At 41.8% G+C, this 16,919-nt stretch overlaps 1 protein-coding gene and 1 long non-coding RNA gene across 3 annotated transcripts in view; both read right to left on the minus strand.

Annotated features, from left to right (window-relative positions):
* Nucleotides 1-1,195: 1,195 nt before the first annotated feature.
* LOC103361992 (uncharacterized) lies at nucleotides 1,196-7,008 on the minus strand. The gene is made up of 3 exons (XR_520435.1): nucleotides 6,858-7,008; nucleotides 1,790-2,015; nucleotides 1,196-1,503 (listed from the first exon to the last, which is right to left on the minus strand). It is a non-coding gene; the product is annotated as an uncharacterized LOC103361992 (long non-coding RNA).
* Nucleotides 7,009-12,296: 5,288 nt separating this feature from the next.
* The window catches only part of fgd (faciogenital dysplasia), a 61,272-nt gene continuing 56,649 nt past the window's right edge, over nucleotides 12,297-16,919 (minus strand). For both annotated transcript variants that reach the window (XM_008288229.1, XM_008288230.1), the window contains exons 16-19: nucleotides 16,175-16,276; nucleotides 15,899-16,027; nucleotides 14,859-14,999; nucleotides 12,297-13,886 (exon numbers count right to left, since the gene is read on the minus strand). In XM_008288229.1, the coding sequence (XP_008286451.1) occupies nucleotides 13,647-13,886; nucleotides 14,859-14,999; nucleotides 15,899-16,027; nucleotides 16,175-16,276 (612 nt within the window). In that variant the 3' untranslated portion in view covers nucleotides 12,297-13,646. The remainder of the gene's footprint in view (nucleotides 13,887-14,858; nucleotides 15,000-15,898; nucleotides 16,028-16,174; nucleotides 16,277-16,919) is intronic.

A 16,919-nucleotide genomic window follows, 5' to 3' on the forward strand; every position in this document is an offset into this window, starting at 1 on the left:
AATAATGTGTAATCTAAAAGAAATGAAATGTAATAATAAACAGCTTTAAATAGAACAAGGTTGGAGAAAATCTACCTATACATACGGTACACCCACCCACTCATTATGTGCATGTTCACATAACATCGTAAAACACAAACTCTACACAGACAATATGGAAGTTCCTATTTTTTCAATTTGCATTTGCATTTGAAAGCAGAACTGTTCTCTTCGTCAAACTGCAAGTCGGCCTAATGTCGTTGAGAATTCTGGGCATGCATGAGACTGTTTCTGCTGTGGGTGATAAGTGTCTCCACAGGCGCAGCCCCGTTCACCTGAGCAAACCCCCACACACCTCCTCAGACACTCTGGGAGTCTTTGTTCCGACAGCAGGTTGCCTCATCATTCAAGAATACGCTATCATCGCTAATGAAAGGTGCTATGAAGTGACACAGTTCTTTAGCAAGAAAACTCACCAGGTTACGGAGGCTAAGGTCCTGAACGAATGCTCATTATCTCCACTTAGCTCTCAGAGTGGAGACAGAAACAAGTCTCCTGAAATTCAGTGCAACTCTGGAAGAGAGGCTGGAGATCAGCTATCAATGTCACAGACAGTTATAGTGTTTGTCTCTATGAGTGATGTCTGGAATTTAAATAAAGATATGGCTGAAAGCAAATAAAATCCCTGAATGTGCACCTGCCCCTTGAATAAACTTTTTATTCAATTATATCAGCCGCTGAGTGTCCGCAGCTGTAACGCTTCCTTTAGGGATTCAGAATTCAAGAATATTTTATCTTCAGAGGAGGCTGATGAGGAGCAAGAAGACAGAGACACAGTGGATGAGGACATTTTGAGAAATTAGTCTGCTTAAAGTGTTCGAGTTTTCTTCTGATTTGGAGACGGTTGCTACAGCAACAGTTAATGTGTTCTGGCACAGACTCAGTGGGTACAGTTTGGACTCTCAGTGCCTTTTACTTTATTCTCCACCCAGGCTTGTGTTCTCTGTCCTCTGTGCAGTCCAATAAACAACTGGGAGGCTTGCTAATGAAGCTCAGGCCAGTCAGTAATAGCTCTTTCGCTGTATTAAAAAGAAATAAAGCTCAAATTGACTATTTTGCTTACCAAGTGGCATCATCACCTAATGGCTAAAGTGTCTTTGAAAGAAAAAGAGGGAAAAAAATAAAAAGGGAACAGCAAAATCAGACAAGGAAAGACTGACTAAACACCTCTTGGGCTGTTGCTATTTTATTATTAATCTCATATGACAAGACAGACAGAGAAAGGTGAGGCAGGTGAGACTGGTCAGCTCGGCGTGTCCGTCCTGCCCCTTGACACGGTGCGGCACAGCGGCCCTGCTGGGGGCGAACCACTCCATCACACAGGTAATTAAGTAGAACAGAGGGGGAACCATCTCACTCTGCCAAAAGCCCCATCAACACTGCTGCTCAAACCAGGCCACATATGGCTGGAGGTCTGGGCAGAGGAGACTGAAGGTGCCCTCTCCAAGTGTCCTTGGTTAGCTCCTAAAGTGATGAAAGAGATATCCAGTGAGATGGTAACTGTTGAGCTACTCAGCAACACCAAGATGCAATTAAGGCTTTTTTTTACCTTCAAAATGAGTCGCTTTGTTGTGTCTGATATGCAAATAAAGCCTACAAAGGGTTATTGTCACAAGTATGAGTCATCAGGCTAAAAAAAAACAACAGCAAAACAAGCTCTAGTTTGAATAACGGAAACACAAGACTCGTAAAAAAAAGCCTTTCTTTTGGAGCCATTTATCGTTAACATCAGGGTCTCATTAAAGATGACCTGTATCGCTGCACTGCTGAGAGACGGTCGTCCAAGTAGAGACCACATTCAGAAGGACACCGACTTTCTCTCACACAGACACACGGTGATGATCTGCCCGCGGCATCATTACTGCTTCTCTCTCTGTCTTCTGTGTCTGTAATCTCCGAACAAATCACTTTTTTTAGGATGGACTGTGGCCATCAGCGACTGGGCTGCTCCATAAATCTGCACCTTCATACACTCGCTGAGAGAGAGAGAGAGAGAGAGAGAGAGAGAGAGAGAGAGAGAGAGAAATAGGATGGAGAGGAGTTAGGAAACGGGTGGCAGGTAAGAAGAATGAGACTTTTGGAGGAAATTGAGTGGATCAGGCATTTCTTCACCACAGAGCTACCTCAGACGTGTACAGCTTGTAAGGCATGGTATATACTTGGAGACACACTTTCACAGATGCACTGCTGTGGCAGAGGCTGGAGTAGAAATTCAGTCAATCAGACACAAAAGCTATAAGCCTATATAGTACACTGTTTTCTGTCCAGCTGGTAACTAGTTTTCAGCTAACACTTGAAGCAGTAAATGTTACAGAGACTATAGAAACAGACTTTTGAGATTATGCAAGCACTAGTTGTGGAATGAAAAGACATTTTTGCTGCTGACAAACAAAGGAGTGAGTTCATCCAGTCATTCCAGTTCAGTCTAGACCAAAATGGTAGATGACAACATTTCAATCCCGCAATTGGATAAAAATTTAAATATTGTAAATAATTCATTCTTTCATTTAGCCTTCATATCGAGGTAGGAGTGACCTGACAGCAATTATATTAAATTGCTGCAAAAGCTTCATGCAAAACACATCGTTGCACAGCTCCCTAGTTTCCCTGAGCCCTGAAATCTTTCACTGAAAAACAAGAGACATAAGCAGAGAAGGGGGAAAGTCAAAGAAGCCACAACACATAGTAAGGGAATTAGAGCATTTTTATTGTGTCAGCCACCCTGCAGGTTCTACAAGTGCTTGGACATCAATGTGTGCCAAGCAGAGTCGATACGACTGGTGCAACCGGGGGGACGATTCCCACTGAGGTATCGACGGAGACGGGAACGGCGGGGTGGAACTACAGTGCTCAGGACAAAGAATGAAAGATTAGAGAGTAGTGGATAAAGCAGCTTGGCCTAAACAGAGCATGAAAAATGTCCAAAAAAAAAAGTCACAATATTGTCAAAACACTGGAAAGCTATTCCACACATTTGCAACTTATTTTTCAGGATGTCCCAGTACCTTTTAGAAAAACTGCAGTCAGAGTTCTGACAGCAAAACATCAAGAGACCACATTCCTCTAATGTTAGCTTCTTTTCATTTCACTGTGAAATTCACAATAGAATTTAAAAGCCTTCTTCTCACATGCAAAGCTCTTAATGAACAAGCTCCATCATTTCTTAAAGACCTTATTGCACAATGTTCTAATGGAGCACTTTGCTCTCAAACTGCAGGTTCACTTGTAGATCCTAGAGTTTCCAGAAGTAGAACAGGAGGCAGAGCTTTGGTTGTCAGGCTTCTCGGCTGTGGAACCAGCTCCCAGTTTGGCTTTGAGAGGCAGATTAGGCTTACAACTTCCCTGTCTGATAAAGCTTACAGTTCAAGCTGGCTCATCTGGTCCATCTCTTGGTTATGTTGCTGTAGGCCTTAACTGTTGGGGAAATTCCCATGATGCATTTAGCACCTCTACTCTCCTCATCCTGTCTCCATACAGTTTTATTTCACTATTGCATTGTGTCTTTTCTGTCCTTTAGTTTGAGTTTTGTCTTCTCTGTAGGCGTCTATGGATCTGGAGATACACATTTCTAAAGAGCAGTTACTGGCCTCACCCACCTCCATAGGGCTCTCCTATCGGTTTTCCTTCCCACTGCGTTTGCTCAAAGGGATTCTAAGGACAACTTTGTATTTGTTGGGTTTCTCTGTATTGTTTTTGTTCCTTGCTATGTGAGATGTCATATGTTGTGAATTGTTGCTGCATAAAAAAAAAAGCTCGTCTGTACGGTTAAGTGAGACACAGTGTGCTGAGCTGTACATTTCTGGGTGATACAGAAAAGCCGCATTGCTTTTTGTTGAGAAGAAGAGTGTCAACTGAGAAAGAGAACAGACACTCACTGGGTTTGATAACAGAGGAAAGCTTTTTATATCAGAGCTGCTATGGTCTGATGGTTTCACTGCTAAGTTCAGCCACTTCTTATCTTGACTCAGTGTCTGTCTATGTTCGTCTTCCTCCATTCAAAGGGCAAAATATAAACACTACTCGTTATTATGAGGACAGTGGAAGAACATGGCTTCGACAAATCTTTTGTAACAGTACATGACGGCCACGCAGATTTCTAAATTGTACATTAAACATTGTCTCTGGATACAGCTTTTACTTAAACGTCTTCACATAGAATGTCCTTTCCAGGGTGAGTAATTGCTAAAGTTGAGCCTGTATGTACTTTTGCAATAGGATTTTTGTTTATCTTAGATAAACACGCTGTTTCTAGGTTATGTTTGTGAATGCACATTGTTATTCCGTTTAGCTGCATCTCACTTGACTTTTATTTATACTGCCAAATGACCCATTCAGAAATGATTGCTGTCATTCCAAATAGCTCATTGTTTCCTTCTATAAGCTTTCCATGCTGCTTTGTAGCTCCACATCATTTCACAATGTTCCAAACAAGTTTATGAGATGCTGGGTGTTCTGTATAATAAGACATTCAGGTCGAGTGTTTAACAATATAATTTGTGCAATGGCGCAGAATAGACAGTGTTCAGTTATGGATGGTGTTTTCTTCATTTGATGTGTTCAGAGCGTGTGCTCACATTAGGTTCACTGACGAATGAATAGACAACTAATGTATGGTTCCATGAAATAACGCTGTTGTGTGAGAGCGGCACTAGAAAGATTTGAGGGAAAGTCATTGTGATGGAGTCTTAGATAATACAGCTATTCTGAGGCCATTCTGGTCATTTACTTAAATAGAGCTCAAATCATCATCATCAAATGCAGCTTAACGATTTCTAATTAGAATATAATGGTAGAATGACCAACCCTCTCCGCTGGCTGTGAATCTGAATGAGATTCTTTTTTTTCTCCCCCCACCTCCATTCAGGCTGTAAGATAAAGGAGGATGTTTTCTCTGATGATGTACTGTTACTATTACAGCAATTCATCATCATCTAGTAAATCTTTATCATGGACCTTCAGATGCTTTGATTAAAAGCAGGACGTTTCCCCGGGGGGCATCTGAAGTTTTGTTTCAGAGAGGAGGCCAGGGTGTAATTTGCTTAGATCTGAACAAGAACAGTGGTTTGTGTGTGTAGGTTGTTCTCAGTCATCCAGGTCACGGTAATTCCACAAGCTTCAGCAGAGACAGCAACTGCACTTCAGCAAGAAGCTCTTCGGCAGAACAATGGTTATGAAATTGTGTTGTATCTAACATCCTCAAAATAATGTTTCGTTGGTTGCAAAGAAGAAAAAAAAAAGGTCAAACTTGTATCAACTGCACTTTATGTCATTAATGTGTGCCTGTCTCATCGACTTTCAAAACCAAAAGCTTGCACAAAGGTAACTGAAGTGAGCAAAACAACTCAACCTCAAACAGTGCAACACCCAAAAGTGTCAGGAAACTGTTAGCCACTTCCTTTACAAGAATGGAGAACTGTCTACTTGCCTCACCACTGAGCGCAGAAAAAAGATTTCAGCATTTGCATTTGTGTGTGGGTGTTGCTGCAGATGTGATGGCTAAATGCAACATGATGCAACTCACTGTCTATAGTGTGTGAAAGATCCTCTGTTATTCAGTACATTGTGTTTTTAACCAAAGGTGAATGGTGAAAAGATTTGCTATTTATTCCAAGCTACTTGAGATTTAAAGCAGCGCCGGCAGATGTGCCTGTCGATAACGTGAATCAGAACGGTTTAGCTACTGCATTGTGGCTCAGTGAAGATGTCACATCTCGGCCACAGCAAGATTTTTTATCATCTTCCATTCATCTAGGCTTTAAAATGGCTATAACTGATACCTTTATATGACCGATAAATCAGACGACGACATGAGAAACGACGTGATAATGTGGAAGGGGTTGCATGTAATGATGAACCTGCAGAAAAATAGCACTTGAATCTGCTGCTAATTAGCTCATTATTTTGATGTCCGGCCTGCCACTACACTATTTTGGTTCGCTCTCACTCCTCTCATAGAGTCATTTTTGGCTGCAGCAGTCAAAAAGCTCTAAAAAGCCACTGCATGCTGTACCTGCTCAGCACCAGGCAGATAAGCACAACTGGCAAGTACCTGGTGACATAATGGAGCATTTAGCAGCAAAAAAGGACCGGATTCAAATAAATAATAATATTCCTCCATAATTTCCCAATGTGCAAGCAAGCAACTGTTTGCTAACAGATAAATCATGTAATCTTTTCAGCTACTAAGGCTCCTTGCTGCAAACCTTTATGGCATGATGTAATCCCTCCAAGTAATACAAGTCATAGGCATTTATACAAATTGTTCTTGGAAGCCTGTTCGATGAATCATTTTATCATAGTGACAAAACAAATGTAATTAGAAAAAAAGAAGAAAATTTGATATAATTTGCATAGTTTCTGGATTAAAGTAACCCACATTGCCATCTGAAGATCCTGAAAGTTTGGCTAAAAAGAGAATGACAGAAGACAAGGTCCTGTCTGTGAAAGGTAGGTGGTCGTTTGTTTTTCCTACTTTCCCCCAAATAGTTAGGTCAGAAAGGGTGTGTATTCAGAGGTTTGGGAATGTAAAATGCTAATGTTTCTGGGCCACACAGATGCATATAAACACACACATGCACATGCACACTCACACACAAACAGCTGGTAAGAGGCTTACGCTCCAATGGCATATAACAGCTTTCCCATTAAATCCATTCTCTTCAGCTGTTGTGGGAGAGGAACAAGCCTCTCAGAATTGTGGTCACAACCTGAAATCCTGAACAAATATCTTCATTTGAAATTTTCTGCTTTACTTTCACTTTGAAGAGTTCCATTTTACACTTCTGGCAGCATCACTGGCAGCGATCAACCAATCTTACCTTTTGTGGTCATTCAGAGAGGTCCATGCCCTTGATGAATAGAGCCATTAAGAGAAGCCTTGGGGCCTTGGATAGAGGTCAATTTGACATGTTGCAGTTCCAGCTGCAACCTTGGTAGAGTCAGCTGTTACTGGCAAACACCACATAAAGGAGTGACAGCAAGCAAGAGAGGTGCACAAACCTCGGCAGATGCATTACACAATGAGCAAACACTCTTCACAGTGAGAAAGAAGCAAAACTGCCACAAATTCGTGGTTGCTGTCAGCCAGCAAAACTCCTCGTTCTACAGCTGTGGAAGAAAAAGCTGCTCAGATATTTTCTCAGTGAAAAAAGTTAAAGGTTAGTTGGAAAGAAAAACAACAACACGGAGACTTGAGTTTTCTGGGAGGACTCTGGAGAGATGATGAAAGCTTATCTCAGCATGGTCTCTGCCCTGCAGTAGACAGTACCCACCCTGCTCCACTCTGTTCTGGATGTACACCATGTAAAACTATGACAGAAGGAGGCAGTCAGCAGTTTGCTCTCTGTCTTTGCACCACAGCTCACAGCTACACAGAGACGCCAGCTTTTCCAATTCATCATTTTGACACTCAGCGTTGACTTGCTAAATGAAAAAGTTATGGTTCATACCACCTATCAATAGCTGTCCTATCACAATTTTTTGTTGTTGTAAATGTGCGTACATCAATAAGTCTGCATCCTAAAGAACTGCAAAAACAAATGGAGGCTGCAAAATAGAGACAAAACAGAGGGAAGGAGGTCGAAATTGAAATAAAAGAAAATGTAGAAAAATGAACCTTAGGCAGCTACAGCAGCTTTTCTCCACCCATTCCACACCTTCTTTTATATACACATACATATCTGAGAGCTGAAATCAGACAGGGTTTAAAAACCCAACCCTTTCAGTGAGTCAGATTTTCCAATATTCTATATATTTCTTCTCTTACCTTTTATTTTGATTTGTCTTATGAGGCCTACAAAAACACATAAATAATCTATAACTTGCAGATTTAGTAGTGTCCATGCACCCTGTTTACTGCACATTTAATCACACACAACCTGTGTGGTAAGCTGATTTTTAGTTTGCACACTTCTTACTACAAAACTCTCTCTGACACATCCAAGCGGCTGAGGCTCAGTGGGATCAGTATCTTCTGACACCAGATTGAAAAAGCAGTAATGAGATGACCATGAAGTGCTCTGCCGGTATTGCTCTCCACGCTGAGAAGATTGTCATAAGTCACCACACTACCGAGAGTTTCAGTGCTGTTATCATGGTGACAGCTGGCTATATTGCCTCACACAGCAGGCATTGTGTTTTTTTGTTTTTAAAAAAAAAAAACACAGTCTACTTGACTTCATGTCGATAAAACGCTTTTGTTCCAGCAGTTGCCAGAGATCTATCCTGTTCAACAGTTTGAATCCAAATCAAAATACTCACAAAAACTCTCATGCCAACAAGAAAATGCACTGAGACAAATCAATAGAATCCCAGCCGACAAGAGCTAAGCATGAAAAAAAGGTGAACAGAGAGCTGGAAAGTCTGAATTCTTAGAACATTATGTTTCATTTGCAAATGAATTACCGTGGTTGGACTGCCAAGATTTTCCCCACAGAAACCCATGTTTCCCAGAAGACAAATCTTATATTCAGTTTGTGGTTTTGCGTGAAATGTCTCAACAACTGTTGGATGGATTGCATTCAAACTGGTCAGTTCCCTTTTCTAACTTGCATGACACTTGGTTGCAACCAAATACGAATACAGTTGGGTTGGGTACATTGAAAGCTTCATCGTGAGGATCATCGTGCAGTGTCAACATTTCTGCTAATACTGCACCATCCGCCCATCCATCTCGCACACCATTCTTCCGTCACTTATGAACAAGAACCCAAGCAGCAATCAGCTCCTCAGATATGCTAGTTTTGGGGTTTTCTGGTTAACGAAGGTCTCCTGATGTAGCGTACCGAGTTCTTGCAGCTTCTTCAAAACTGTCATCGTCAGCAGCATTCAAAAATCCATCCCATTGTTATCATTACCCTCCCATAGAGTCACGAATGGTCAAGCCATCCTCATTCACCTCACTAACCTCCTCATTGTCTTCATGAACAAAGTCAAAGCAACTCTCCCAGCCTCTCGTGCATCACCTGACCTGGCAGTCAGTCTCCAACCTGTTCCTCCTCCATGCTGAACACTTCCCAGGCTACTGCAATGATATCACTGACTCCCTTCTCTCCATCTGCAATAGATTCTGCTCCTTCCATCATTCAGCATTGCTACATCCAAGCCAGCTCAATCGTGCATTGCTCACTTCCATCTGGGACTCAAAATTCCCGTACCTCCACAGTATAATTCATCACGGTCATCTCCACTGATATCCGTTTGCCTATCCTAAGGTATCAACTCGTTCTAACATCCTACGTTCCAGCCTCTAGCTGGCACTTTAGAATCAACGTTTCTATTGGCCTTCCTTTGTTCCTGCGATGCAGAGTTTAGTGTAACATTGACTGACGAGTTGAGTTTGATCTGCAGTGCCATCCTTCGGAACCTCTTCCACATCCAGTATTTGACCTTCCCGCGTCTTTGAAGATTTCCTGGTTTATTCACTCAAATGAAGTCTAACCAATCAAACAGGTAATCCAACAGCCACCATGTACTTCAAGCTAGATTCACAACGAAGCCTTTACAAATCCATCGTACACCACATACAAACCAGAAAATCTCAGGATGCTTCACCTTCAGTTTGTTACAGGGACTGGTAACACAACCTCATCTGGACTCCTCTTCTATTTCAAGCAAGTCCCGACGACATCCAGAATCCTAGCACGTTCTCTGGCCACACCTTCAGTGTTGACACAGCTAACAGCCGAAGGATTCCGGACCACATAATCAAAGCCATGGGCCTCATGTGTATCTGCTTCTCATCTGCTCCAACCCTCAAGACCCAGGTTGCGTCCGGTCTTCATGTCATTCTTATGGCATGCTTTTGAAAGGTTTGCCGGCCTGGGACCCGCTGCTGATCCCTGACTAAGCATTTCCCCACACTGCATCAGCTCATGAAAGTCATCACCAACACAACGCTCATTCACATCCAACAAACAATCAAGCTTCAGTTTATTGGTGTGGTTCTGGCTAGTGAATTGTAAATAACAAAAAAAGTACATTGGCCAGTTAGCACTGAACATAAAGCACAGTGCTGTAATTTGTCATATCTGTCATATTTATATATCATAGTTCTAACTGGAAAATGTGAGTGTCCTAAAACTAAAAGTAAGCATCTTACATTCACTTAAAATCTGAATTTAGCATTCAGTTGATAACACATGTGCTATCTCGAAACAACTCTGTGGCGAAGTGCATAAGTAGCCTTAAAAGCAGTAAGTATGTCTTTAGGGTTATTTTCATATTGATTTCTTTTTTTTTTTTTTTTTTAGCTTTACTTACTGGTATTACAGGGGAAAGTGTATTGAATACCAAACTCATTCTAATATTATGACTATAGAAACTGAAGTGAAAGCTGAGCATGAAACAAAAAACAATGGAACTAAAAGTACAACATAGTAACCTTGGATGAACCATCCACACAGGACAATATATGCAGTTTGGTGTATGATGTACAAGATCACTTACTAGAGTGAATGAACATCAGTCTGCAGTATCTATAAAAAGTATTCAACCCCTTCAGAAGTTTTATCCTTTAATTGCTTGTTACATTGAATCATGGTCAATTTAATCCAGATTTTTTTGATAAGAATTTCAATTTAAAAAGACTTGTGGTAAAGTGGAAACACAGAAATGGCAGTTAATTTAAAATTATGTAAAATGAGTGATTGCATAACTAGTGCCCCCTTTAAAGCGACTAACTTAATTCAACACAGGTGAAATGGAGATCATTTGATTGCAGTGAATGTGAGTTAAGTAAATGCAGTCTAGAAAAAAAAAAACTGTATCTGGAACTTCCAGCCACTAGTGAATCAGTACTCATGTCTATGTAGCTGTAACTACAACATGAAGACAAAAGAAAACTTTAAGCAACTCAATGGAAAAGATATTGAAAAGTAAATGGTCTGCACTTATATAGCACTTTCATCCAAAGCGCTTTACAATGTGTTTCTCATTCACACATTCACACACATTCATACACCAATGGTGACAGAGCTGCCATGCAAGGTGCTGACTGCCATCGGGTTCAGTGTCTTGCCCAAGGACACTTCGACTGTGGAGGGGCGGGGAATCAAACTGCCAACCTTGTGATTGGAGGACAACCGGCTCTACCACCTGAGCCACAGCCGCCCCAAGTATGTATGAAAAGCATGTCAGTAGATGGATACAATAAAATTTCCAAGTGACTGAATATCCCCTGGAGTACAGTTAAATACATCATTAAGAACCTGAAGAAACATGGCACATGCAAATCTGTCTAAACTGAATGATCATGCAAGAGCTACAAGTGAGGGAGGCCACCAAGACATCTATGACTTTGCTGAAAGAGTTACAAGCTTTAGTGGCTGAGATGGGGAGACTGTGTATAAAACAACTGTTGCCTGGGTTCCTTACCAGTCAAAGCTTCATGGGAGGGCCACAAAAAGAAAGCCATTGTTGACAATAGTTTATAACAAATCTTGAGTAGAGTTCACCAAAAGGCATGTGAGAGACTCTGAATTTAACTGGAAGAAGGCTGTTTGGTCTGATGAGACCAAAACTGAGCTTTTTGGCCATCGGTCTAGATACTGTGTTTGGTGGATTGCAAACACTCCTCATCATTACAAACACACCATCCCCATCGTAAAGCATGGTGGCGGCAGCATCACGATGTAGGGATGTTTGTCGGCAACAGGCCTTGGAAGTATTGTAAAGGTGGAGTCTAAAATTAGTGCAGTAAAGTATAGGGGAATTCTAAAAGGACAACCTGAGGCAGTCAGGAAGAGAACTGTGACTGGGGAGAAGATTTGTTTTACAGGAAGACAATGACCTGAATAACACAGCCAAAGCTACAAATGGTTTGAGCCAAGACCTCAATCCAATTAAGAATTTGTGGTTGGACTTGAAAAGGGCTGTTCACGCATGATCCCCATGCAACCTGACAGTTTTGCAAAGAAGAATGTTAAATTGCATTTTCCAGGTGAACAAGGCTGAGTGAGACCAGTTCACACAGACTCAATGCTGCAATAGTTTCCAAAGATGCATCTACCACATACTGAGTTGAAGGGGGGAATGTTAATGGATTCCGCTATTTTACCATTTATGTTTTAAATTAATCGACATTACTCTCTGCAAATCTGTTTTCACTTTGACACAAGGAGTCTATTTTTAGTAAATTCTTGTCAAAAGAGTCAAATTAAATTGACCATGATTCACTGTTGAAAAGCAATAAAAGGGGAAATCGGCACTGTAGGACTCAAGAGGATTAACGTTAATAGGAAAAGACAAAGAGAGATTTATTTGATCTGATTTGAAGATCTTTATTGGACAGCGTGGTACTGAATGAACCACGTCTGTTTACTGATGATATGCTTGACTGCTTTTCCACTGTGCACAATCCATGTTAAAAACACTCACTGCTGACTCTGCTCACTTACAGTACGACAATAATGAATTCTGGAGCATAAAAAGAGGGACAAGGGCAAGATTTTCATAGCACGGTACATAAATATGACTGAGTTTACATGCACAAAGAGATCCAATGACGAGTTTTTTTGCTACTTTTGCTTAAAGGCTGGTGCTGATAGGAGCAGGGTATAGGGGGCAAGGCAGAATAAACAGTTTAACAGTACAGTACTTCGTTTCCATCACATCACTAAAGGGAGAGAAGCAGGCAAAAATGGTTGCTATGCCAAGAGAGAGAACTACACAGAAAGGATTTATCATGTGTACAAGTGGAGAGATTGAGAGTCTGAACCTGTAGCATTGAGGCCACGTGATCCCATTCTGGCTGTGTTCTCTCATCTGGACAACTCACAATAATGAGAGAGTGGAAATGTGGTGGATCAGACTCAGATTAGAGGCCTTAGAATCCAAAGAAGACGATGGAGAGGGAATCATTACCAATGTACGAGAGAGTATGAGGACAGGGTCTGTAAGATGGGAGTTGACAGTGGGAGCATCAGGTGGCCAGCCACAAATGTACACATCTCTGTGTCTTTTTAAGTTAAATGTCTTTTTTTCTTTATTTCCTTACATCGCAACTATAGTATACATACTGTACAAGACCCACTGAACCACAACTGTGTCCCCAGCGGGAGTGAAGAGAACAGAGAGGTGGCATGGGTTTCTTACACTAACATTCAATACTTAATAATCACAGGAGGGGACTCACACTCAAACACACACATACATACACACTTTCGCACAAATGGAGAGACGGACATGTAAGAGTTAATGCTTCACAACACCGTTGAATAATGTACAAGGAACTTCATCTTTAAAAAAAAAAAAAAATCATACAAGAACTTTTTTCAGCTATATTACAAATAGAGGTTCTTAAAATTCTCCGCTCCAGCTGTTGAAAACACTGAGAAATAAAATATCCTAACCAGTGGCATCGGTAGCATAGTTCTTGTTTGTGTGTGTGCTCGAGAGAGACAGAAAGATGGAGAGAGAGAAGAATAATTAGCTGTGTGGTCATGAGGACTAGATTGAAGTGGCATAGGAAGGATCGAGTGGTCCTTTCAAAAGGGGAAAAAAACAAAAAGTGCCAAGGTAAAGTGAATTCAAGTAATGTGTGCTCTATACACAGGAGAGGGAGGGAGGAGGGAGAGGGGGGAGTAAGTCCTGTGCCTCCAACGTGGCCACTACTGGCTCTTCCTGTGTTCAGTCAGGCTTGCCGATGCCTCTGTGGGTGTTTCTCCGCGGGCAGCTTTGGACAGTATGTCCACCCACTTGGCCTGAAGTTCTGCATCTTGGGCACTTAAGAGCAAAGTTTGCTGGGTGTGACTCAGCCGGAGCACGTGTTTGACGTCCGATTTCTCAGCTGATGGCACCGTGCTCACCTCGAAGCCGGGAAGAGGCACTGCCCGCGACCCCTTGATGTCCTACAGAAATTAAAAATAAGATGAGTCAATCAGAAGGAATCTAGTATAGTGTCTTAAACTGGGATTCTCTTAAGTAAGCGTTCTTCTGAGGAAAGAGGGAACGTACTACCATCAATGCAAGTGACAGCTTGTCTCTTTAGTTGCAGGGGAAAATATTCCACTATGCATGTACAGTAAACCCTGCCCTCCTCTTTCCCTTCCCCCTCTTTCTTTCTGTATAATCAGGAAATGCTCGCCCAACTCCCATTAATACTAATCTTTGGAATGGCAGCTTTCTGCAGTGGGATTGGGATATTAGTCTTGGAAATGAAACTCGCAGAGGCTTTAACAGGCTGACTTCACTTCTGTGCCATCCACTATGAATGACAGTGAATCACAGTCCCCAGCACACTATTTAACTTCAAAAATATGCAAAACATGTTCCTCTAAAGTCAAATAATTTACATACTGATTCCTTTCAGTTGATTCTTTTAAGCACCATATACATCTGTATGTATAATATGTGCAAAGATAGATTGGTCCTTTAATCTCTTTTAAAGCAATCATGTAAAGCTCTTGTTTTATACATCTCCTCAGGATGTTGCTGGCGGATATACTGCTATATTCAGAGCCAAGATTTCAAGGAACTACAGCAAATCCAGCGAGTTACATCATCTGCTCAGTGCGAGCGAAAACCCAGTCGCACAGTGGAGCAGCATCACTGACAGCAGCTATACCTGAGGTGAGATTCAGCACAACCAAATCCTCCTGGCCCAAATCTACAGAGCGCAGACTGCCTGGCACAGGTCGGATTGGATGGATGGGACTTACACATAGTCAGTCATGTGCCCAGAAGCTACACTGTACAGATATCCTGCTTCTAAAGGGGGAAGCAGACGGGATGTATAGGAAGGCCAGACATATAGGAGGTGACTGAAGAACACCGGTTGTGTGCACATGTGAAAAGAGTGTGTCCTTGTGTTTAACGCTTACCTGTCCACTACTTTGCAAATACAGCACCAGTGGCTCAGCCTTGGTGATCGCCACCCACATCTTGGACCAGCTCTTCCCTTTCTCCTGCACTTGGAGGTGGCCACACAGCAGGCAGTTCTCCGCTGTTAGAGATGTCTGTCTCTACAGAGACACAATAAGATCAATAGTCAATGATTTTCTCAGTCCATGGCTGACTCAGAGCTGAGCGTTGAACCCAATATGCACAATTTGTTTGAGTACATTTGTAATTCAAATCTATGCATATAACGTTTTGGAGATTTAAATTTGATGAGCAAATGATAACGCAGGTCTTGTGCTGTTATCCGTTACATAACAATGTAGGACACAGTGAGATTTGTACATGGACAGGTGTTTAAGCTCCTGCTGGCCCTTGTCTAAGTCTTGTGTGGCCTACAGCTCCCTCATGTGGTGACTAATCTCACTGCAGATGACTGAGTTTCCTCGCTGTGATCCCGTCATAGAGACAGACGGAATTAACCTCAATCACAATCAAGTGGCAATTTTAGCGCTATAAATACAGCCAATATCCTCCTGTCAGCTTTGCAGTGTAGCCAGAGTAGACTGCACAGCAATCTGCAGTATTCCAGACAGACAGACGGACGGACAGACAGAGGTACAGACACCTGAAGCCGCCAGACTGTAGAGTCAGCAGAGACGGCTGGATCTCCTGCAGCTGAGACCTCATTATCATATTAGTCATCAAAGAGGGATTAGCTGATCTTTCAATATAAATGTGTTCATTAGCGCACGTGTACTGCATGCACACAACGTGTGTTTTGGTGCGTGCAATGATTTCAGACAACAAAGTGGCTTCAAAAAAGGCAGAACTGGACTGTTGTGCTTCTCTATTTCTTTTTGTATTCAGCAGTGCAGTGTGGTGCGTTGAACTCTGGTTGACATTGAGTGTTTGTACACTGGGAGCCATCGATGTCAGTAGGCAGGCATGATTCAAGGCAGAAAAATAAACTATTATGCACATGCTGCACAGTCTTGTGTGTGTGTATGTATGTGTGTCTCACCTCAGGCGCAGCTTTTCTTCTCTGTTCACCGACACCGAGATTCTCCAGGCTGAGGCTGGCTTCAAAACATTCAGGGCACACTCGACTCGTTTTGTTGTCCAAGGTCTTTGAACACTTTGCACAGATGGCCTGCAGAAGGACATGGAGAGAGAGAAACACAGACAGTTAATTGTCTGAAATAAATTTTCCACTTGTTCCCTGACTTTTGTCTCCATCCCTTCATTCCTGAATCCCACTACATGATGCCCAAATTTCTCTCGTTCCATCTGTGCTCACCGCTCCACAGGACTTGCAGTGATGTTTGCGCTTGGTGAAATTGAAGCTCTCATTGCAGCCTTTACACGTCTGTTTCTCTTTCTCCTTTTTCCTGGAACTCTTCTGGAAAAGAAAAAACACACACACACAAGAGTCATGTGTCAAGGTCTTCAGCCTGTTCAATTTCAGCACAAGTGAAGCAAAAGGAATGTCTGACGGCTTGTCTTGCTTCATCCTTTGTTTGTCTGGCTGTCTGTGTTCCATTTCTTCTTTTTATTAACACAGACAAAGACAGACGCCCACACAGACACGAAAAGATCTATTCAGCATTCTGTCCCATTGTTGTAAGATATGAAGAGTGAAATTAATCTCCTTTTTGTACAGATAACATGAGAGCTTCTTGTTCATTTGCAGCAGGCTGGTCAACAAGACAAAAAGTTTTTCCTTTTTTAGATGCAAGAAGCAGATGGATCCATTGTCAAACTAGTTTTATTATTATCACAATCAACCAGTTTGATATTGCTGTACCATTTTAGGAAACCACAACAACATCTGTCACAGCATGTGCAAGAAACACAAATAACAGCTAATTCAGGGCGCTTCAGTAAAAAGCACAACTGAACTTCTCTTTTAGCTTCTTAAGGACGTTTCAACTCTTGTCCAAGAAGCTTCCTCAGTTCTAAACAAGAGGTAAAAACATGTTCAAGAACCTAAAGGAGAAGTCTAGCTGCTTTCTACTGAAGCTCCTACGATTACCATACATGAC

This window comes from Stegastes partitus, unplaced genomic scaffold, assembly GCF_000690725.1.
Source record: "Stegastes partitus isolate 25-593 unplaced genomic scaffold, Stegastes_partitus-1.0.2 Scaffold548, whole genome shotgun sequence".
NCBI lineage: Eukaryota > Metazoa > Chordata > Actinopteri > Pomacentridae > Stegastes > Stegastes partitus.